The 22,383-nt window shown below is 58.8% G+C and overlaps 2 protein-coding genes across 16 annotated transcripts in view; one reads left to right on the top strand and one right to left on the bottom strand.

Annotated features, from left to right (window-relative positions):
* The window catches only part of PPIP5K1 (diphosphoinositol pentakisphosphate kinase 1), a 43,050-nt gene extending 30,807 nt beyond the window's left edge, over window positions 1-12,243 (bottom strand). For 4 of the 15 annotated variants that reach the window (XM_090149254.1, XM_090149266.1, XM_090149264.1 and 1 more), the window contains exons 1-14: window positions 10,329-10,464; window positions 7,214-9,480; window positions 6,680-6,854; window positions 5,016-5,211; window positions 4,840-4,930; window positions 4,106-4,191; window positions 3,717-3,871; window positions 2,627-2,728; window positions 2,223-2,384; window positions 1,982-2,103; window positions 1,415-1,516; window positions 1,146-1,232; window positions 632-707; window positions 1-110 (exon numbers count right to left, since the gene is read on the bottom strand). In XM_090149254.1, coding sequence (XP_090005380.1) covers window positions 1-110; window positions 632-707; window positions 1,146-1,232; window positions 1,415-1,516; window positions 1,982-2,103; window positions 2,223-2,384; window positions 2,627-2,728; window positions 3,717-3,871; window positions 4,106-4,191; window positions 4,840-4,930; window positions 5,016-5,211; window positions 6,680-6,826 — 1,436 coding nt within the window. In that variant the 5' untranslated portion in view covers window positions 6,827-6,854; window positions 7,214-9,480; window positions 10,329-10,464. Of the gene's footprint in view, window positions 111-631; window positions 708-1,145; window positions 1,233-1,414; window positions 1,517-1,981; window positions 2,104-2,222; window positions 2,385-2,626; window positions 2,729-3,716; window positions 3,872-4,105; window positions 4,192-4,839; window positions 4,931-5,015; window positions 5,212-6,679; window positions 6,855-7,213; window positions 9,850-10,328; window positions 10,482-10,807; window positions 10,948-11,726 lie in introns of those variants that run through there. The other 11 variants (XM_090149265.1, XM_031587998.2, XM_031587999.2 and 8 more) reach the window with 9 other exon arrangements.
* Window positions 11,130-18,683, top strand: LOC116225540 (creatine kinase U-type, mitochondrial). Its single transcript, XM_031587987.2, has 9 exons — window positions 11,130-11,354; window positions 15,590-15,788; window positions 15,906-16,001; window positions 16,087-16,308; window positions 16,707-16,792; window positions 17,386-17,509; window positions 17,650-17,784; window positions 18,086-18,211; window positions 18,423-18,683. The coding sequence occupies exons 1-9, from the start codon at window positions 11,206-11,208 to the stop codon at window positions 18,537-18,539; spliced, it is 1,254 nt and encodes a 417-aa protein (XP_031443847.1). The 5' UTR covers window positions 11,130-11,205; the 3' UTR covers window positions 18,540-18,683.
* Window positions 18,684-22,383: the final 3,700 nt, after the last annotated feature.

Below are 22,383 nucleotides of genomic sequence, written 5' to 3'. Positions count from 1 at the left end.
ATCTCCAAAACGCTCTTCAGCTGCTCCAGTTTGGATTTCCTCTCCTCGATCTCACAGTCACTATGGGTTCCCAGTTCCACCACAAGCTGCCGTGCAATGTCCAGCACTTCCTGTTGGGGAGCAGACACTGCCTCAAACACCCAGCAGTTTTGCCCCAGATTCGCCATCATATCTTGCAAGGCTTCCCCAGACAGCCTCACCCAGCACCATGTCCACACCCGCACTCCTTACAGACACGTCCTTTCCTAAGAGGCACAGCTCAGGCAGAACAAACTTTCACACAGAAGTTTGCTCCATTCTCATCCTGCACTCCAGCCCCAGGCAGAACCAAGCAGGTGCCTCACACTGCCCCGCTCCCCATCCTGCAGCCATCCCTCATTGGAGGCAGCCACAGCAGATGGCCAAGTTGCACCAGGTCCTCCCAGCTCGGCAGTCTTCTCATCAGCCAGGAGCAGTTCCCATCACACTTTCACCCTGCTGAGTGCATTGTGGGTGAGGAATGAGAAAACAAGTGTTTCTGCAGAAGACTGCTACCCTTCTGAGCTTTTACATCCCCCCAAAAGAGTCCCTCACACTGGGAATCAAATTACCTTATCTCCCACACAGTCACCCCAGAGAGGACTCCCCTCACCTGTAGCTGCTCTGGCTTCTTCAGTTTCAACTTCCCTGTCTTGTAGCCATCATATTTCTCAAATAATTCAAAGAACCTGAACAGACAACAAAGAACCCTGATCCAGCAGCTGCTGTTTCAGCACTACAACTTTCAACCCTACGTACGCATTCACACTTTATTCTTCTGGGAGAACCAGCAGTCCCAGTGGCTCCTCACCGCGCCTCAGAAATGATGACAAAAATGAGTGTTTCCAGGCTCAGTTAAGAAAAGGAGGCAGCCGCTAACTTCCCATGTAGTGGGGCACTCTGCTTTGCAGGCCCTAGCAGAACTTGGCTCTTCCTGCCAGTGTTCACACAGAAGGTGATCAGATTCTTAGGAGATGCCCTCAGCTGAGCAGAAGGCATCTGCTAGGATGGAGCCAGGAAAATGCACTGCCTTCCATGCACTCAGCCCTTCTACTCTGCTTCTTGATTCAGCAAGTGACCCCTCCTCACTTTCCAGCAATGCAGCACCTTCTTGCCTTGGCTCTTACCGTGGATGTTTCACTTCCATCTTCATCTTCTGCTTTGGGGTACGATCTCCATGCCGGATGACTGCAATAACGCAGCGAAGCTCCATCCTAGGGAAACAGAAGATACACTGCACAAATGTGACCGTACACACCAGAACTGTCACTGGGGAGTTACTTCCCATTGTTCTTTCAGTCCCAGCATAGCAGCTGAAGAACACAGTGCTGCTGGGTGACATCTGTCTCTTGGACAGTTTTTGCCCTGGGCATTTGAGAAGAAGGCAGGTACTCACATGGTGCCAGAAGTCGTGGGGACGATAGGAATATCTTCTGCCTCTGTTGGGATGGACCAGGGAATATGAAACTGAGGAGCCAATTCCCGCATGATTATGTTTCTGGAAGAAAGCAGAATGTAAAACTCACAAGAAATTCCATTCCCTTGGCTCTCCACCTCTTGCTTGGTGGTTCTGCTGAAAGATTTGAGAACCACAGACAGAGCTTCTCCTCTTCTTTGTGCAGACACATCCAGCACACCACAGGCTAGTTAGGGCACTGTCCAAAGGAACGCAGATTTCCCCCCACATCACTGCACAACGCACTGCACTCCATTAACACTGCAGCTGAGCTTAGTAACCAACGCTGAACATATCCTGGAAGGAACATCTGTGTATATTCGTACACGGCTGATGGCAGTGCAGGCCCTTCAGGCTCCAGGTGTAACGAACCCAGAGCCAACTTTTCTGAAGAAAAGTCCCTGGCTGAACCACCCTCAGATTTCTCCCTCAGGACCATCAGGACTCTGCACTCAGCACACTGTGCTGTGGCTCCTTCACCCACAGCACAACCTGAATTTTACATACCCGAGGATTTTGGCACAGTCATCGTAATACTTCATAGAGTTCTTCACAAAACTGAAGCCATTCACATCGCAAACAAAAGAGTGGCCATTTGCCCGCAGGAGGTCAAACCCACAGACAGTTTGCTGCACAAGGAAACACAGAACACAGCATTTGTGAGCACCCTGTGGCTCAGCAGGCAGGCTGGAGATGCACAGCCAGGCGAGGCTCACACAGAACCAGCCCACAGACCCGACACACAGACCTTAAAGGCGACGCAGACTTTCCGAGCGACCAGCTTCTCCATGGCAGTAAGCATGACAGGATAACGGATTTCCTTCCCTTCGCTGTCCCGTTCCACCTTCCCATCCAGCGCGGGGGATTTGCGAGCCTCTGCATGGGCGTAGTCGGGCCCAACAGTGTACACCTGGGAAGAGATCTGGTTACACCTGACAACCCAGCCAGACTGACTGCACCGTCCGGAAGACACTTCTACTGAGGACACGTGGAAAAGAGCAGATGGCCTCGACACCCGTCCCCCACTCTGGGATCCAAGCCGCACAGCAGCACCTCGCAGCTTACACCGATACTTCAGAGCCAACTCAGTAGGAACGTCAGCCCTCAGCCACCCCAGGCCCGCAGGCAGAGCCACTCCAGGCTTTGCCTTACCTTTACATCAGTGCCATCCGTAGGCATGAACTCCTCATAAATGTACGAGCCCGTCTTCCTCACGCTGCTCTCTGGGGAGTACACACTGCTCCGGCTGCCGATCTGAAAGCACAGAACAAGCATCTCAGGGAAGACAAGGGGGCTGCTTTTCTTAGATGGAAGAACAAGAAGTGAAAGTTTCATCCTAAATGCAGAAAACTGAATGAACATCTCTGAGAACACTCAGCTATCACAGCATACTCATTTACGGAGGAAAAACAGACTCCAAAAGACAGACAGGAGGTATGTTTGGGCTTTAAAGAGGAGAAGGGCTATTACAGACTGTTGGGTTGACACCAATTGCTACAGGGATATAGTGCAAAAAAAAGCAGATAAAGACTTAAAAAGTAAGATGCGTAACTAGCAAGAAAGTGATAATACACATTGCTGGTTCACTGTCAGATCAATTTTACATCTTTCTAGGGTGGTATGACAGATCTTATGGCCAGAAGATCACAGTGTTTTCTTTTCAGTGAAGTTTTGTATACAGTCTCAAATGGTATACATGTACACTAGCTAAGGAAACAATCATTTCAAGATTGCTAATGGCAGATGCATAACTGACTGGAAAAAAGATGCAACACAGCTATTAACTGTGTGCTGGCAAAGTGGTGCAAGTGAGTAAGGCAGATACCCAGTGGAATCTAGAAATAAATAGCGCATTTATTGCATTTGCAAGTTGCAGCATGCTGAAAAGGGCAATAAATAGCAAACAGGAAGAGATCAAAAAAAATTTTTGCAGTAAACTGAGAAAGTGATTCGGAAAAAAAGCAGTCTGCAGTTCAACAAGGGCCACAGCTCTCCATGGCTGCCCCACAGGACACACAGCAGACAGGAGGTGGTAAAGGTGAAGTCAGAACCATCACCAGAAAATGTACTGCAATTCCCAGCTAGATGGGGCTCAACTACAAGTCCTGAGAAGGTGCAGATTTCCCCAAAACAAAACTTTCCTTTCCTCTCACCTGCCCCAGCACTCCCTCCTGAAGCCACACGCTTCTTTCAGTCCCACACATTTAATGGTCCCAACACTGAAAGGGGGGAATCCCCTCACCTTCCGAAAGAGCCGCTGGCTGCCCCCACCTGCTGAGGTTGGGTAGTAAATGTACACATTATGGTCTTCAGCACTGACGGGCTTCTCTACGAACGGCTTTGGGAAAACAGCTCCATTTACTTCCACGTGGTCCTCTCCTTCCACCAAGTTGCACTCTGAAGATAAAGCAGAGCAGTGGCACAGCAGGACAAGGGCTGGCAGCCCCAGCGAAGAGCTGAAACCCTTGGTCCTGGCTGGTGAGCTGGTTCTGCTGCTTGTACCTCTGTTCTCAAAAGCCACCAGACTTGTAAATCAGTCCTGCATGAGCTGATATCAGTGCCTGGTCTCTGCAGGATATCTTAAACTGTACAGTCTGTAAAAGCTGCTTTCAGCAGAGCCTGGACACTTACCTTCTGGTCTGTCAGGGTCTCGATTGAGCACAGCGTAGCGGGGCAGGTCTATTCCCTCTTCTTGAAGGATCCGATACACTTCACGCCTGAGAAGGACAGGAACAGTTAGAATGTATAGAAAAGTTTGGAAAGGGTAAAGCTCTTTAACAAGGGTTACACTTCAGGGTGCCTGTCAGCACTTGTAGGAGCTCTGCTCACAGCACAGAGACGTGGTGGGAGCTCTGGTGTCGAGCATTAGCCCACACGTGCAGCCAATGCAGCCTGGCTGTATGAGTGCAGTACGTGTCTGCAAGCTGTCTGTACCACCAGCTGGCTGCAAAGCATCTTTAAGAGCTTCACCAACATATCTTCCTTAGGGTCTGACCTGGCCTTTCTGCTCCCAGTTTCTGCCCCCGAATCCCATCCCAGCACTTGGCTCGCCCACTGAGAGGATAGTACCTATGTCTCGGTGACAGCCTCATTCTGGGAGACCACTTCCACTTCTGATGTCATTCAGCCTGATTCACACATCCTTACAGTACGTTTGAATCAGAACAACCAAAACATGCCAATTGTCAATGTGCTTACACCTGAACTGCTCCCTTCCATGTCATGGGAAAACAACCCCTAAAACCCTTTGCTAAAATAATCTCCATCTCATTTGCTGGTGGTCCGGAAGAAGCAGATTGCACAATAAGCCCAGAAGAGAAATTAGACTAAGAGGGAAGGGGCTCTGTTGGATCACAGACACCTACCTGTCCTGGATATAATATTGCATATCAAGGTCATTAATCAAGAACGGCTTGCACAGCTTGGCATAGGCAACTGCTTTATCCAGCGGGAATCCTGAAATACAGGAAAAGGAAGGAAAGAATGAAGGAAGCTCCCCTGTCCAGACCTTAGGTAGGATGAGGTCTACTGCAGACTTTACCTTTGGAGTGGAAGGAGATGAGGCAGTCGCAAGGAGGCCAATTCTCCACTGGTTCATTCAGAATAATGTCCTCCCCCATAATCACCACTGTGATATACTCAAACTTGCACAGACGCTCCAGAATCTGCGTCATGGGCTTTGATTTGGACTTTTTGGTCATGGCACAGATTCCAACAACAATCTGCCGTTCAGGCGGCTAGGAGAAGACACAGAGCAGGTTAGCACAGGTCAGCTGCTTTACTGAATTAAAACTGCAAGAGAGTGGAAGTGCAGCAGTACAGAACAAACACGGGATTTTCTTCCAACCCTAAGTGCTCACAGCTCTTGCTAGACTCAGATCATGCACGCTTCCACTTCCCAACAGATTGCTCTGGTGGATGTCATGAAGGAGCAGCCAAACACCACTGCTTCTTTGCCAGGCACTATTATGCCTCCTCTGGGTACTAATGCTAAGGTCAGAAATAAATATCTGGCACTCGAACATGCAGCAGGGCTGGAAGAAGCCCACATCATGTTCTTTGGCACAGAACTCATTCAGCTGACAGACATGAGAGGACTTAAGAGAAGAGCTACAAATGCTTTGTAGCAAAAGATGCTGGATGCTTCCCAGATGCGTGCAGCAAAGGACTGTGCAGAACCCTACAGCGTCCACATGGGGGAAGAGGAGCTCCTCTTAACCAGAGGAGGAAATGTCTCTTCAATGTACCCAAGGCAGCACACTGCTTCTCTGGGATGGACAGGTGATTTTCTCAGGAATGAAGTGAGGGCCATTCCACCCCACTCTATAGTAATCCGCTCAGCCCATTCCAAACCAAGCCCCACCTCCACCACCACCACCACCATCATCACCAACCCGAAACAACAAGTCCAGGATGAATCATGGGAATGAGAGGTTAGAGTTCCTCTGCCTCGCAGCCATGCCCTTGCCCAAAGGTCGTGCAGTGACAAGTCCCAGCTAGACACCAGTTCCTCCATATTGTCTTCAGAAAAATCTACTTCCTCGCCTCTAAGGAGGAGGTCAGCATATGCTGCTGCCAACATTTTCTAACTGTGCTGCAGGATATACCCGTGTGAGCCCCCAGAGGCTGCACAGAGACAGGATAATGGCTGATTAACCTTCTGCAAGGTCCCTACGTCCCACCCTGGGAACAAGCTTCAGTCCCTTCATTCAGCCCACCAAAAGGAAGGATGAAGGAAGCACCTCCAAACAGAAGCTTCTTACAGAGGCCATTGAGGGGACTGAAAGGGTGGGCTGAACAGAAGCCAAAAGCAGTCAGGAGCTGGAAAAGGTTCTCCTTTTCTGCAGCCTGTTTTTGGAGGCTACAGAAAAGAGCAAATGCTTCCGCTGCAGAAATCTCTTTGCCCTGCTCATAGTTCCCACAGTTTTCCTCAAAAAAATCCCTGGTGAATTAGAAAGGCTTACAGCAATGCTGGGGTTAAGCTGCTAGCAGAAGGAAATCTGCTGCTGTAGCTGGAAGAGACCTGCAAGCCAACAGGCTGGGATTTACTGCAGTCAGAAGCACCAGGTCTGGCAGCACAACAGTATGCCAGAAATGGTGCTGCCCCTCTGTATGGCTCTGCCACACTGCCCAGGGCCACGGCCCTGCAGCCCTCACAGCCTCAGAAATTGTGCAGGCACAGCCCCGGATGCTGGGAGTCCTTACCGACTCCTCCTCTTCATCATCTTCAAAGAAGTCCGTTTCATCCATCTTTGTGTTTGATCCCAGGAAGTCTGTCTCATCGTCCCGGGAACCGACTACAAACCGGGGAGCGGGGTTCTCTCCCTCATTGGAGGTCGTCAGGGACGACATGGCAGCGCCGGTGGCCGACCATCCCGCTCTGGAACCACAGTGCACAAACAGTGGTGAAGAAGGGCTGGGCCAGGGCTGGTGCTGCTGGGAGCAGGGAAGGAGCAGGGGCTGGGAGGGAGCGAGCCCAGGGCTGTGCTGCACAGAGCACAAGGGGCAAGGCCTAAAGGGAGCGGTGGGCAGGAGAGACCCTCGGGTGAGAGTGGGATCCAAAACCATTTGGACAAGGAGCTCCGTTGTGCAGAGAGCCCTCTGGCATCAGCCAGGAAAGGGGCAGTGGCAGTGCTCAGTGGAATTAGTTTAACCCTTACAGTGATGCATGCTCCAGGCAGCGTCTGAATCATGGAATGGGGCGTCTGAATCATGGAATGAGGCAGGGGACATACTCACAGCCTTGTGCACCCAGAGACATCAGCTGGGACGCAGAAGTTGGGATGAAGCTCAGCAGAGTGACAGTGGCCTTCCAATAGCCAATTTTCATCCTTTTAGCTCAAGAAGATCTGCAACAACAGAGAGACAGTAAGAGCAAGCTGTCTGAGAGGCATGTGAGTTTAGGGGGGAGGAAGGAAAAGGACAAAGTGACAACTTTGGAGAAAGAGGACACAGAGGAAGCAGCAGCAACAGCTGAGTTTGCAGGTTAGCAGCTCGGTTTGCAGCCCAGGGCTCCTAAGTTGGAGGGTTGGCTGTGATTTACCTGTGAGCAGGGGGTCTGGTCAGCAGGACACAAACTGTGCGTCAAAAACACCGGAAAGGAGCGTGTCCTGGAGCAGCACAGACTGCCATGCGAGCGGCTGAGCTGAATGCACGTACGTGTGACCTCCCCCGAGCAAGGACACAGCTGTTCACCTCTGCCCATAGTTGCACACTCAGAAATGCTGAGTGGCTGCCCTTTACCTTGGCTTCCTCAGCTGTGAATTAGAGAAAAGCCCCCCTCCCTCCTCCCTCTGTCCCAGCACAGGAAGTGCAGCCTTGAGAAGATGACTTAGCAAACACCTCATCTCTTATTTCCTACACACGGGCACGAGATGCACTCTCCCTCTGCTCCTCATGCTCTCACATGATTTCCAGCCTTCCTCAGACTGGCAGCTGAAGCGCCTTCTAAGCACAGCCACCCCTGCAGTCCATACACCACAGGAGAGCGTGCTCCACACGCAACATGGGTGCCCACTCCTCCCTGCCAGTTCTCCACAAAGCAGAGATGTACCCAAATGCCACCGGCCTGCAGGCAAGAATCCAAACAGGCTGGCAACAGGAAAAAGGAACAGACAGCGATCCAATCGCCTCTGCAATCCCCCTGAAAATAGGGACAAAAAGCAGGCGTGCCTCCATGCAGAGGGGCACTCAGAGAAGACAGGAGGAGGCGCGCAGTGCTCTGCAGCCATGGGGAGCCCTGGGCAGAGTGAGGTGACGTGGGGTGACACAAAGTGACACAGCCCAGCTGTCACCTCCCACACCAGGACTCCTCTGCCCCACTCCCAGCTCACGCAGTGCACAGAGCCCAGCACCCCACGCACACCTGGAGCACTCACAGCACGCACACAGCCCAACCAGCAGCACTTACTGCCGGGATGCAGTCTGTGTCGGCGGCAGCGCAGCAGCACAGCTGTGCAGGTGCTCACTGTGCCACCCCACTGCTGCACACACGGACAGGAGGAGATCCCCAGGAGCAGTGCCACCCCTTTGCCCTGCACAGCAGCACGGTGCGGCCGTACCAAGCACTGTCAGCTCTGTGGATGAGAATTTAATGAAGCAAAGAGGAGGAGGATTGCTTTCTCCAATCATTTGCTCTCCCCTCCCTCCTGGACAAAATGGACCGAGCAGCAGGAAAACCTTTGCCCCAAGAACTCAGAACGCTACAAGTTCTCTGCTTCCAGCCTAGAGAAAAAAAAAAAAAAAAAGGAAAAAAAAAAGGAAAAAAAAAAAAGGATGATAATCTTTGCTTTGCTCTGCTTTGGTCTGTGGCCGTTTCTGGAGGCACACCGAAACACAGTGAAAACCCCAATGGCCACCAAAGCCAAAGGCCACACCAGGCATCATCCCCTCAGTGCTCCTGGGGGGAACAAACCCAGCTGTGTCGGGCTGTTCTAATGAAAGGGAGAGTACAACCAAAGCACATGGCTGGCACTTTGAGATACTGACACTGGACTTGTGGCACTGAACCACTGGCAGCTGCTGCAGGAACTGAAAAAACCCCACATGAAACCACCACCTCACTGCTCAGCCTCCATCCCAAACCCACGGTGTGCAGAGGATCTGTGCCCCAGCAGCTGCTCCCATTGTCACAATCACTATTTGAATGAAGGTTCATTACACACAAAAGGTGAAAGCCACGCTCTTATCAAAGCCTGTGCCACGTCAATGCTGAATCGCTTCAGATAAAATGCCCATACAGCCAGAGTTAATAATTACACACCGTTTGGACCTGTTGTGTTAAAAGGAAGCCTTCCACACTACCACAGCAGCTCAATGTGCTCAGAAGTTGAAGTCATGCTCTAAATATACCACCCCATCAGTAACAGCAAACACAGCGACCCGATGGCCGTCCTGCAGCCCGCAGCTCTGCGTGGCTCCGCTCCCTTCTCACAGCATTATTCTTACGGCTTTTGTCATCAGATTTATGGGATCGTTACGTGCGACACGTCACAGCACCGGAATACCTAAGAGAATCGAAGAATCAGAGAATGGCCTGGGTTGCAAAGGCCCACAATGCTCATCCAGTTCCATCTCCCTGCTACGTGCAGGGTCGCCAAGCAGGACCAGGCTGCCCAGAGCCACATCCAGCCTGGCCTTGAATGCCTCCAGGGATGGGGCATCCACAGCCTCCTCGGGCAAGTAACCGTTAATAACGATTTATCAGCGAACCGGAGAGGAAAGCAGGACTTCCTGAAGATTTTAAAGCCGGGACGGCTGTAAAGAAGCGCAGCGATGCCGGGAATGTCAGCACTCCTTTATTGCGGGTTGGCAGCGCTCTACCGCTGCACGCGCTGCACCGCACGCCCCGCCCCGCCCCGCGCTGCGCTCCCGCGGCCCGCGGAGCCCCGAGGGGGGCGGAGGAGCGCGCGGGGTCGACGCGGCGGGGGCTCAGAGCGGAGCCCCGCGCGGGCGGAGAGCGGCGCGGACGGAACGGCCGCCGCGGGGCCCGCGGGAGAGCGCAGCCCGCAGAGCTCCGAGCACGGCCGCTCGGCGCGGGCCACGGCGCTGTCGACGGCTCGAGGGCTGCGGGCGGACCGAGGGCGGCCGTCCTGGCGGGGGGCGGGGAAGGAACCGCGGGAGGAACCGGGCCCGCACCGAGGAGCGGCGCTGACCCCCACCGGCGCCGCCCGGAGAGCGGGGCCCGGCAGCGATGCACGGCCTCGGCCTTCCTCTCCCGCCCGCCCGGCGCGGTCGCCCCCGGCGCGGTCTCCCCGATCCCGGCCCCGCTCACGGAGCTCTCTCCCGCCCCGCCCCGCCCCGCCGATGGCAGCAGGGGGCGCCACGCCGGGCGCCGCCATTTCCCTCCGCTCACCTGCGGCCTCCGAGCTCACCCTGCGCCGCCGACGCCGTCAGCGACCAATCGCGACGCGCTGACGGCCGCCGCCAGCCAATGGGAGCGTGAGGGCGGGACGGCCGGGCGCGGCGTGGCGGCACCTGGTGGCGGCGGGCGGCGCTGCGTGCACGTGGGCGCGAGCTCTGCAGCGGGCGCCGCGGTGCCGCCTCCCGCGTTACCACGGCAACCGGGCGCCGGGCCCGCTGCTCCGGGACCCTCCTGCAAGAGCGGACCGCGGGACCTGATCCGTGCCGGGCTGCCGCTCCCGTCCCAACGGCCATGCGTGCGGCTCAGCGCGGGGCCGCTCGACGCCGAGCGCGCTGTGTGCGCGGGCCGGCATCCCCGGCCCGGCCGTCCTCGGCGTGCGAGGGCGGCGGAGGGGCAAAGCGGCGGTGATGGCCGCCCTTCTCAGCCCGGGCCGCCCCGCACCGCCCGCCCGGCCCGGCCCGGCCCCCTACCCGGCCCTGCGCCGTCGGGCAAGGCGTCCCAGGCCACGCTCCCCGCCGCTCCCGGCCGCAGGTGCGCGGACTTTGCCCCGGCCGCGCCTTCGCGCTATGCCGCGCCCGCCTGAAGTCCCCGCGGGGGCCGGGCCAGGAGCCCCGCCGGCCGATGCCCGTCGCCCGGTGCTCGGGGTCCGGTCCGGTCGGGCGCGGCCCCCGGCGCTGTCCGACGCGCGGTGCTGAAGGCGACGGCGGCCCCTGGGGCGGGGCGGGGCGGCCCGAGCAGGTGGCAGTGCCCCCCCACCCCCCCGCCCCGTGCCGCCGCTCCCCGCCCCCCGTGCGCCCTCCCGCCGCCGCCGTTCCCATTCCCATCACGTCCTCCGCCGGCCCCCGCCGCGCTCGCTCCCTGCTCCGCGATGGCCAGCACCTTCGCCCGCGCTCTCTCCGCCCGCCGCTCCGCCGGGCTCCTGGCCATGGTGGGCGCCGGCTCGCTCGCCGCCGGCTTTCTGCTCGCCCGGGACACGGTCAGCGCCGGCGAGCGGCAGCGGCGGCGCTACCCGCCCAGGTACCGGGAGCGGGCGGCGGGGGCGCACGTGCGGGGGCGGCGGCGGACGGGGGCTGCTTCCCGCGGCCGCGGCACTGGGGGAGAGGGCGCGGGGCTCCCGCAGCTCCCCGAGGCATCCCGAGCCCAGGGCGGCAGTGACCGAGGTCGCGATCAGCCCCCGTCTCAGAGCCGCGCCTCGTTGGGGGGGACTGACTCCTCCGGCGGGACCAAACCCTTCTGCCTCGGGCGTCCGGGAACGGGCACGACGCGGCCCCGTCGCGGTTGCGGGATCCGCCGTCCCCGATTCCAAGGGCACCGTTTCGCCGGGCGGGGCCGCGCAACCCCTACGGCCACGCCGGGGCGCGGGACTCCCGGAACCGGGTCCGTGCCTACCTTAAGGCAGCGGGGAGACGGCCCCCGGCCCGCGGGGCGGCACCGACACCGCCGCGCCGCGCCCGGGTCGGGAACGGGGAGCCCGGGGCCGGCCGAGCTGGGGCAAAGCGCTGCCCCTTGGCCCAGGGCTGCGGAAGGGTCCTGCCGAGGTCCGTGATCGGCCCGTGCGGGGCGGGGAACCAGGATTCAGTCTGTCGGGGACGGCACCGCGAGGATGTCGAGAACAGACACAGCCCAAGCTCGACGCGGTCGTCAGAGGAGCAAGGGGCTTCCCGACAGGGCCTCGCCCTCGCAGCTCGGGGCGGAGGAAGAACGGAGGTCCAAGGCTGCGGCGCAGTCATTCGTGCTGCGCTGGCGGTTTCAGAGATGAGCTCTGAGGAGTGCGCTTGGAGTGGGCGCGGTGCCCCGCCTGGCTTACGGGTGCTTTTGGGGTGACGCGGCTTTGTTGGAGCCGCTGGTCGCGTCAGAGCGGTGCAGCAATGCCGAGGCTGCAGCTCCAGAGCCGAAGGTCTCACGTTGCGCCCTTCATACCGCTCCTTGCCAGGGGCTGCGGCTGGCAGCAGCCCGGCACAGCCCGGCGGTGGTCGGGGAGTGAGGAGCGGGTACCCCCGTCCCGCTGCCGGCAGAGATGGTGTGGGGGAAGGTGCGGAACGGAGGAGGCAGAGCGCTGCTGTTCCAAACGCACGCGGCTGCTGCGATCCTGCAGCAAACAGCGTGCCGGCAGCGCGCGGTGCTGCTCTGCATTGCAGGCTGAGCGCTGCTCGTGCAGAGCGCCGTGCCGAGAGCCGGCGCCAGACCGGGCCGTGAAAACGAAATGGAAACGGAGTGAATGATAACGGCCGCGTGGTGCTGACTGTTCACCCCCCCAGCAGCGCTGCACTGAGAGCTTTCTGAGCGGCCGCAGGGCCGCAGACATCGGGTCGGCATCGGGTGGGGATGCTGAGGGCCGCGTGCTGGCCTGGCGAGACCTGAGGGGTGGGGGGCGGCCCTGAGCCTGGGTGAGGAGTGAAGGAGTGACCCCCGCGGCTGTGAAAGCAACAGTTGGTGCCGCTGGAAAGGGCACTGGAAAAGGCTGCTGGATCAGTGCAGAGAGCTGTGGGAGGTGCAGCAACGTGAGCAGACCCACAGTACCTGCTGTGCACTGAGCAGTCTCCTTCCCAGTGCAGAACCCCTGGTTGCAAGGGCACAGAGGGCACTGCAAGCAGCCCTGTCCTGAAGTACAGAGGGCCATGGTGCTGCATTGACAGCAAGGTGCCTCCTCCCTGCTGCCCTGCCCTTCCATCTCTGCTGGAAAAGCTCGTGGCCTCCAGGGCTGGGGACCCCACTGGGAATGCACCTGCAACTCAGCATTGGGCACTGGGAACAGAACAGCATGAAGCACAGTTCTACAACTGGGTTTGGGGAACAAAACCAAGGGGAGAGCAACCCTGAAAGGCCAAGTGTGGTGACCCCTTCCCGCTTGTGGCAGAGGAAACCTGGACTGCTAGGCGAGAGCAGCATCATTGGCCCTTGGCTTCCTGTGCAGTTCTGCTCGGGCTCTGCTGGCCATGAGCACAGCACCAAGTGTATAACGCTGTCATTCCCTGTGATGTTCTGCTTATCCTGCCCCCATGAAGCTTAGTTGGGGTGCTCTGGAAAGGCTGAAAAGAGATTGCCCAAATCTTCTGGCTGCGATTCAGGACTGTTCTGGGAAAAGGTCTGCTCAGGACGGAGCTAAATCAGCACTGCAGCAGGCGCAGATCCTGGAGCTTTTAAGTCTCTGAACCCTTTGCAGTGGGGCTAAGGACTGCTTATAGCAGACAGCATGCTTAAACCTAATACAGCCTCCTTCTGGCTGCAAGCAAGCCTGCTTGCCTTAGCAACCTTTGCTGGCTCTGAATGCAGTCTGCTGGCAGCAGGGTGGGAAGCAGAGTGAGCTGCAGTCCTGGCACACTGGGCAGTGCTGGAGGCAGGGAAGGAACAAGTCCAACTGTCCCTTTCTGAGCAGCGAATGCTTTTTATGAGAGTGTCTCACACTGGGGAGACATGGGTCCGCATCCAGCCAATGGCAGGAGCAACAAAAGAGGCTGAGCAGGCTGCATCCCACATGCAACAAGGCATCCTTTGAGCAAGAGCAACTCAAACAGCAAAGATATGTGCGTAGGATGGGGAGCAGCCTCAGCCCAGCCTGGGACTGGCTCTGCCCAGAGCAAACACCTCCATGCAAGGGGACAGGCTGGAGCCAGTGCTTCCCCACGCAGAGCAGCACCATGAGCCCAGCCTCCCTTTCTTTCTGCAAACTCCGGAAGCCACAAGCAACAGCCAAGCCATAGGCACAGGGCCAATGTGCACTCCCGGACTGCAGTCTCAGGGCTGGAGATGGCAAGCTCTGCACAGCAGCATGGGGCCAGGTGTTTGGAGATGGTGGCGGTGACAGTGATTGGCTGCTGCCACTACTGCCACAGATTCATGTCTGCACCTGGCACCTCTGCTTCCTCCTGAGCTGCTTGTGCCTCCCTGAGGAAGAGAGGCCAGATATCCCTGGCCACTGTCCAGTCCTCCCGACCTGGGGAGGGCTGCTTCTGTCCCACTCTAGACAATGGTACCTCCAGTGGGAGGGATTTGGCCAAGGAGAGTGCAGTCGAGTCCTGCTCCACCAATTCCCCTGTGAGCACAGGACAAGCACAAAGCCCAGCTAAAGTGGGAATGAGGTCAGGAGACGGCCTCCCGCTAAGCTGATTAGAAGAAAGCATCCCCCTAATACAATAAACTGCGCCAGAGCAGTGCAGTTCCCACCAGCTGCAGATCAGGGTCAGCCCATTTCCTGCCCTACAGCGTCCGGGCTGTGTGGGGTCAGAGCCCCCAGGGCTGCGTGCAGACACACAGACCTGAACACTGACAGAGGCACAGCAGGAGCAGCTGCCCTGCGCTGTGCAGAACAGAGCAAACCCTGCACAGCCTGGAGCTGGCAGCCCTATGCCCAGGCACTACGTGGGGCTGTGGCTGACATGGCTGCCTGCCACAAAGCACTCCCAGCACCAAGCCCTGGTACACAGCTGATAAGGAGCTGCACCCTGAGCACCAGCCAGATTTGCTCATGGGCTCTTGTCCTCGTGGCAGCCATCATCTTGGGCTGCTCTCTGCTCCCATGCGATGCCAGCAGCTGTCTTTGTGGGGACAGCACAGCTCTCCCTGCCCACCTTGCTACGGGGGTCTCCATAGGGCAGGGGCACCACTGGAACCTGGGGTGGATGGCAGTTGATGGCCACTCAGCAGCACCCACTGCCTTCACTCCCACTGCCCAGGGAGACAAGAGGGAGAAAATACCAGGAAAAAAAGTTCGTAGGTGTTGCACTCACCCAAGGAAAGGGAAGGAGTGACTGAATTTGCGGCTTGGTCCTTAACAGGTTGAGATAAAGAGAAGTTTAATGGAAGGGAAAAAAAAGAACAAAGATCACGCAGAAGTAAAAGGAGAAAAAAAAAATTCTTGATTTTCCATCAGCAAGCAATGCTCAGCCTTGGGAATCAGGACCTCGGGATACACAGAGTCACTTGGAGCCCTTCCTCCTCCCTGCCCCCAGCTTTTATTGCTGAATGCAATGCATGCAGTATAGAATATGCCTCGGTTGGGTTAGGCCAACTGCCCCAGGGACGTCCCCCCCCCACCTCCTGCCCATACCCAGGCTCTGCAGGACTGGGGAGGACTGTGGTGCTGTGCCAGTGCTGCTCAGTAGGAGACAGGACGTTGGTGCCATATCAGTGCCATCATAGCTATGGGGGTAACACACAGCACTGTGGGCGGCAGTGGGGAAATGAGCTCCAACCCAGTCAGACTCGGCAAAAAACTGCTGGACACAGAGGCTCATTGGTGCCTCCTCTCGCAGTGCTGAGTACCCCGACCTGCGGAAACACAACAACTGCATGGCCAGCAACCTGACGCCAGCCATCTACGCGAGGCTCTGCGACAAAGCCACCCCCAACGGCTGGACCTTGGACCAATGCATCCAGACCGGCGTGGACAACCCAGGCCACCCTTTCATCAAGACGGTGGGCATGGTGGCTGGTGATGAGGAGACATATGAGGTGAGATATGGCCAGGGTCCTGCCACGCTCCAGGCTCCATAGGGCACCTGCCACATCCCCCAAAGGGCTCCGCATGGCACTGGTTCTGAAGAGCTGCCCTGTCCCGCTTCCCTCCAGGTGTTTGCAGAGCTGTTCGACCCTGTGATCCAGGAGCGGCACAACGGGTACAACCCCCGCACCATGAAGCATGTCACGGACCTGGATGCCTCCAAGGTGGGCATGCTGCGGTGTGCCCCGGCCTTGGGGACAGTGATGCTCAGTACTAGCTCTGCCTGCCAATGTCCCATGTTTGTTCTAGATTAAGTTTGGCCACTTCGATGAGCGCTATGTGCTCTCGTCCCGGGTCCGGACCGGGCGCAGCATCCGTGGGCTGAGCCTTCCACCCGCCTGCACCCGCGCTGAGCGGAGGGAGGTGGAGAAGGTGACGGTGGAGGCTCTGAACGGCCTCACAGGGGACCTGTCGGGCCGCTACTACCGCCTCAGCGAGATGACAGAGAAGGAGCAGCAGCAGCTCATTGATGTGAGTCGGGCAGCCCCGGCAGGACCCCATCCTGGCACCAGTTCCCACCACTTCTCCATTCCCCACCCCAAGCCCTGCAGCACCGAGGCACTGTCCCCAGTGCGGTTACCCCATGCTGCAGAGGCTGCTCAGGGCCCCACTCATTAGAAGATGGAGTTGAATGTGGCCCAGCAGCTCACGGGGCTCTCCGGCTCCCGCCCCGTGTCCCTCCACGTGCCCCGGGAAAGGCGAGTGCGTGGCACACGGCTGCTGCTCCGCTGGCATTGTGAGGACTGCACGCCCACAGGCTCTGCACTGGGACAGCCAGTGATGTTCACCTCCTGTGTGGTGCACGGGGACCAGAGGGACGGTGCCCCGGTATCCGCCATGTGCCCTGCTGACACGCTGTGTCCCTGCAGGACCACTTCCTCTTTGACAAGCCGGTGTCCCCGCTCCTGACGGCAGCAGGAATGGCCCGGGACTGGCCCGACGCCCGAGGCATCTGGTGAGGACCTGCCTGGCGCCGGGCCGCCAACAGGGCAGGAGGAGGAGGGCACTGCTGCTCCATCCTGCTGTCCCCGCCCGCGCTCCCGCCCCACAGACCCCGCTGTCTCCAGGCTGCCATTCCGCAGCTCTGTGTCCATGGCTGTGTTCTCCCTGCCCACCCCCAGCCTGGTTTCCGATCGCCGGCTGCAGCCCATGGAGCTGCGCAGAGCCGGGGGCAGCAGCTCCCTGCGCAACCCGCAGCACCTTGCACGGCAGCGGGCAGCTCCGCAGCCATCCCTGGCCCTCCTGCCAGCCCTGCCTGCTCTGCAGCACGTCATTCCCTCTCCTGCCAAAAACCTGTGCCTGCTGGCTGCTTCCCAGACAATGCCCAGTGCTTCACCCCACTCTGCACGCTGTACCCGCCCCCAAACTTACCCGGTCACAGCTGCTTCTCCCTCCCGCTCCCAGCACACCTACACGCCCCACACACCGCCAGGCTGTGTGCTCACCCCCTTAACAGCAGTGGAGTGGGCGCTGCGGGGCTGCTGCTGCTGGCTGCGTGGGCACAGGGCTCTACCAGCCCCCGCACAGCTGAGCACTGCCCTGTCGCAGGCACAACAATGAGAAGACCTTCCTGATCTGGATCAACGAGGAGGATCACACGCGCGTCATCTCCATGGAGAAGGGTGGTAACATGAAGCGTGTCTTTGAGCGGTTCTGCCGGGGCCTGAAGGAGGTGAGAAACCTCAGCGCTACCTTGTCAGCCCTGCGGATGGGGGCCGTGCAAGACTTGTGTCCCTCGCAGCCTCAGAGCTGGGCAGCACCACGCTGAGGGCTGGGCTGGGGGCTGAGCTGCTTTTTGTGCTTCTAACCCAGGTGGAGCGACTAATCCAGGAGCGAGGCTGGGAGTTCATGTGGAATGAGAGGCTAGGCTACATCCTGACCTGCCCCTCCAACCTGGGCACTGGGCTGCGGGCGGGTGTCCACATCAAGCTGCCACTGCTCAGCAAGGTAATGACTGTGGATGATGCTGGGAGAGCCGGAGCTGCAGGCACAGAGAGCCCAGCCCTGCCAGGATGAAAGGACTGTGCGGCACAGCCCTGGATGCTGCTTGGGATCACACAGGGGAGCAGAACAGCGCATGGTGCCCATATTGCAGCTGGAGGGGCCAGGCACATGAGTGCTGAGTGGGATCTGCTTGGGGAAGGGACTGCAGGGCTGCAGACAGGGTGCTGCAGGGTGTGGGAGGGCAGCCCTGGGGAGCTTGCGGCTGATGGTCCTGCTGATCACTGACACCTTCTCTGGGCACCAGGACAGCCGCTTCCCCAAGATCCTGGAGAACCTGCGGCTACAGAAGCGTGGGACAGGCGGTGTGGACACAGCAGCCACCGGCAATGTCTTTGACATCTCCAACCTGGACCGGCTGGGGAAGTCAGAGGTGGGAGAGGGGCAGAGCTGCTCTTGGCAAGGGCAGTTGGGAAAACGTGCGCACACCTCAGTGCCAGAACAGCTTTGCAGCTGTATGCCAGCAGTGGGGACTGGGGGCACTGTGCTCCATGGGTGCAGTAGGTGCCCTTCACTCAGCATGGCTCGGGGGGGTGGTTGGGGCCAGGACAGCCTGGAGTCAGAACTTTGTGCTCCTGGTGCAGGTGGAACTGGTGCAGCTGGTGATAGACGGTGTGAACTACCTGATCGACTGTGAGCGGCGGCTGGAAAAGGGTCAGGACATTCGCATCCCATCCCCAGTGCCACAGTTCCGGCACTGAGCCACGCCGAAGCAGCGCCAGCCCTACAGAACCCAGCTTCCCCCATAGCTTATGCCATCACTGTGCCCAGCATGTCGCTGCGCTGTTTCGCACAGAGCCAGGCCAGACCCCATAAAGATGTGCTGCTGTAGCCTTGGCTCTCTCTGCTCCTTACCTCACACGGCCCTGTGCCTGCATAAGGGCACACAGATGGGTCTAGGTATCCTCGAGCAGCTCTCCCTAGGTTTTCCCAGGTCACTGCTTCTGTGGGGCCCCAGGGGCTGCATGTGGCCGTGGGGCGGGAAGCCTGGGGACAGCTAGCAGCAGGATAAGACAGGAGGGGCTTGGAAAATGTTCCTGGCATTGCTGCAGGCATGCAGGGAGCAGGGCTGGGTGCCCATCACCGGTTTGCGAGCAGGCAGAGGAGAGCCAAGCTGGGGCCTGGCTCTGTCTCTGCTTCTGCCTGCAGGAAAGGAAGCACCATCAGAGCAGAGTGTGCCAGCCTGGTGGTCCACAGGAAGGGCTCGTGTCCACACTGCTGCTGGGAGCCCTTCACAGCGCTCACGCATACACACACAGACATACACACAGCTCTGCTCAGGGATAGCACAGTGCTGCTGTCCGCAGAGCAGCCATTGGAGGCCTGGGTTTGGGCAGGAGGCAGCAGAAAGGAGCTCCTGCTGGGCACGGCCCGAGGAGCAGCACGAACCGGGCAGCGGGGCCAGGCGCCATCCGTTCCCTTGCAAAACTGCGCGGTACGACCCGGAGAGCTCCCAGCTGTCCCGGCCCCGTATCTCGGCCGCCCGCAGAGCAGCCGTCCCAGCACCACCAGCAGGCGGCTCCCGGTCCCGCAGCCCCGGCTCTCCCCGCTCGGTGCCCGGGCGGCCCAAGCGCGGGGTCTGCGGCAGCCGCAGCACAGCGGCACTCGGGCGGGTGGTTGGCACGGCACGGCACGGCACGGCACGGCCCCGCGGGACCGCACCCCGCACAGATCCCAAAAGCTGCCGCAGCTCCCCACATCCAGCCCAGCAGACGCCCCTCAGCACGGCACCACGTTCCCCCCACCGCCGGGCCCAGCCCAGAGCAGCCGGCAGCCGGGCGGTGCGCAGCGCCGGGTCCCGGCTCAGCCCCCGGGCAGCCCTCCGGAGCGGTAGGCTGGGGACCGGCCGTGCCCCCGCACCCCGCCCGCCGCTACCGGGAAGCTCCGCAGCGCCCTCTGCCGGCACCGGGGCGGCGCGGAGCAGCGGGTCCCCGAGTAACGGAGCGACGGCGGCGGGAGTCGCGGCCCGGCAGCCCTCGTTTATCTGAAGGCGGTGGGTGGGAGGAAGGCGTCCTCCTCCTTTTGAGGAGCCCGGAGCTGCTGCTCGGACAGAGCAGCGCCCTTCGAGGTGTCTGGGGAGTACGGGGGGGTCGGTGGCTGAGTCTGGACCAGCACTCACCAGTGGTGGCTGCAACGACGTTCTGCAAGGAAAGACACAATCAGTATCCAGACCGCAGCGCAGGCTCCACTGATGGTCTTGTTTACAGTGGTCTTGTTTATTGCGGCTCGGAAGGCAAATGGTATCCTGGGCTCCATCAGAAGAGGGGTGGCCAGCAGGGACAGGGAGGTGATTGTTCCCCTCTACTCTGCTCTTGTGAGGCCCCATCTGCAGTACTGCGTCCAAATGTGGAGCCCCCAGTACAAAAAAGACAGGGAGCTGTTGGAGAGGGTCCAGAGGAGGGCCACAAAGATGATCAGGGGACTGGAGCACCTCCCCTATGAGGACAGGCTGAGGGAGCTGGGCTTGTTCAGCCTGGAGAAAAGAAGGCTGTGGGGTGACCTCATTGCAGCATTTCAGTACCTAAAGGGAGCCTACAGACCAGAGGGGAATCAACTCTTTGAAAGAGTGAGTGACAGCAGGACAAGGGGGAATGGTTTTAAGTTGAGGGAAGGGAGATTTAGGTTGGACGTCAGGGGGAAATTCTTTACAGAGAGAGTGGTGAGGTACTGGAGCAGGCTGCCCAGAGAGGCTGTGGATGCCCCATCCCTAGAGGTGTTCAAGGCCAGATTAGATGGGGCCCTGGGCAGCCTGGTCTAGCATTAGGTGGGAAGGTTGGTGGCCCTGCATGTGGCAGGGGGTTGGAGATTCATGATCCTTGAGGTCCCTTCCAACCCTGGCAATTCTGTGATTATAGTGGGAATCTTCCGGATATCCTGCAGCAGTCTAAGCCACTCATCCAGGCTGAAGAGAGTAAAGACAGCCTACAGAGCATGGGGAAAGCTACATCAAGAAGAAAATGGCTCTGTCATGTGAGGCCTGTGACAGTTGCTCAGACTCAGCTGTCAGCTGGGTTTCTCCCTGCCAGGTTACAGGGTGGATGCAGGAGGACGCCTGCCCGAGAGAAACAAATGGGGAAACAGAAACACTGGTGCTGAGAACTGTCCCACCAAGTCCAGCAGAGATGCCAGACTAGCTGTGGCAGAAGGCAGCACGTGGGGACTAAGACCTGGGGGCAAAGGCTCGGGTGGCAGTAGGTCCTGAAAAGGATGTGATGGGACACATCAGCAGGAGGGGCTGTCACTCCATGCTGGCTGCAGCCATGGAAGGTGGCTACAGACAAGAATTCACTAGTGCTGGTGCTCATGGGCATGTTCTGCAAAGCTACTGTGCAGAGGGCAGAACCTCGGGCCTGCTGCTGCGCTGTGCCATGAGGAGTGAGACCTCTGCACAGGGAGAGCCCAGCACAGTGCAGAGCAGCACAGAGGGAAGGGGGCTGCGTGTGCTCACAGATTTTGATGATCTGGATTACTGGTAAGAGGGTGTAGACAGAACCTGAGATTTGTCACTGAGAAAAAAACACAGGATGCTGACTAATTGCCTGTCAAAGTCCATGGTCAGGTGCACATGGATGGGACTCAGAAGAACACCAGACACTGTGGGCATACGGCTCTGTGGAGCTCAAGTTTCAGGACAAGCTTGGACTTGGCCTCAGTATGCCTCCAATAGAGTTTTACCTTTGATAAGTGACAGTCAAAGCATTGGAAAAGCTGCAAAGTGTCACCAGCAAAGGCTGCTGGGCAGCAGCTGCTCATTGAGAAAGAAGCGTTGAGGGCTGGAGCCGAGCACTGATTAGTTCTCACAGTTCTTGCTCATCCACCTCCAGACAAACACTGCTTCTGTACAGCAGGCTCTGTGCTGGCAGCACAACCCAACGCACCCTGAGCTGCAGAGCAAAGTAGTCCCACACGCACTGCCAAGGCAGCTGTGGGAGCACACTGAGCAGGAACGACGCCGAGCAGGAACCGCTTGTCCTTGGGGTGAGGAGAGGAAGCAGCTCTCTCAGATCTCAGTGCGGCTGTGCAGGCCTTTGTGCGGGGAGATGAAGGTCTTGGTGTGGCGGGCAGCAATGCAGACCAACTGGTGATGATCCCTGCACATCAGCCTGCCCTGCTTCTCGCGGCCTGTGTAGAGATGAAGCAGCTCTGGGAGGTGGGAGCCAAGCGGCAGAGGCGGCACTGGACAAACCCTTGGCAACGCAGCAGCCCTGAGAAGCACGCGGGCACTACAGCACTGCGAGAGAAAGCCAACTGCTGGACAGCTTGCTGCGTTGTCCCTAACACCTCTTCACGGGGCGCCAGTGCTGAGGCAGCACAAGCAACAACGCAGATGGGGCTGGGCCGTGCCTCCAGCAGCCGGCTGAGGAAGGGAGCTGTGCGAACTCCGGCTGCAGCCAAGGCGCTCCTTGCCCGGCTACGATCATCTGCTCTGCGTGCAGCTCTGCGACTGTCCTGCTGGCCTGGGATGCGACCGCTGTACCGGAACGCTTCTCTGCAGCGGCGCCTGCACGGATGGACGCCTCTGCCGCCGCCGAAGCCTGGGCGGGG

The sequence above is a fragment of the Phasianus colchicus genome, chromosome 12 (assembly GCF_987193195.1).
Source record: "Phasianus colchicus chromosome 12, bPhaCol1.hap1.1, whole genome shotgun sequence".
NCBI classification, from domain to species: domain Eukaryota; kingdom Metazoa; phylum Chordata; class Aves; order Galliformes; family Phasianidae; genus Phasianus; species Phasianus colchicus.
Note: the sequence above shows the minus strand (reverse complement) of the source record. Positions and strands in the feature narration are given on the sequence as shown.

Bases quoted from the DNA above. Each gene is read 5' to 3' on its own strand.
- LOC116225540 (XM_031587987.2), top strand. From the start codon at position 11,206: ATGGCCAGCACCTTCGCCCGCGCTCTCTCCGCCCGCCGCTCCGCCGGG. The intron at 16,002-16,086 runs GTGGGCATGCTG...TGTTTGTTCTAG, and splicing joins CGGACCTGGATGCCTCCAAG to ATTAAGTTTGGCCACTTCGA. The intron at 16,309-16,706 runs GTGAGTCGGGCA...GTGTCCCTGCAG, and splicing joins AGCAGCAGCAGCTCATTGAT to GACCACTTCCTCTTTGACAA.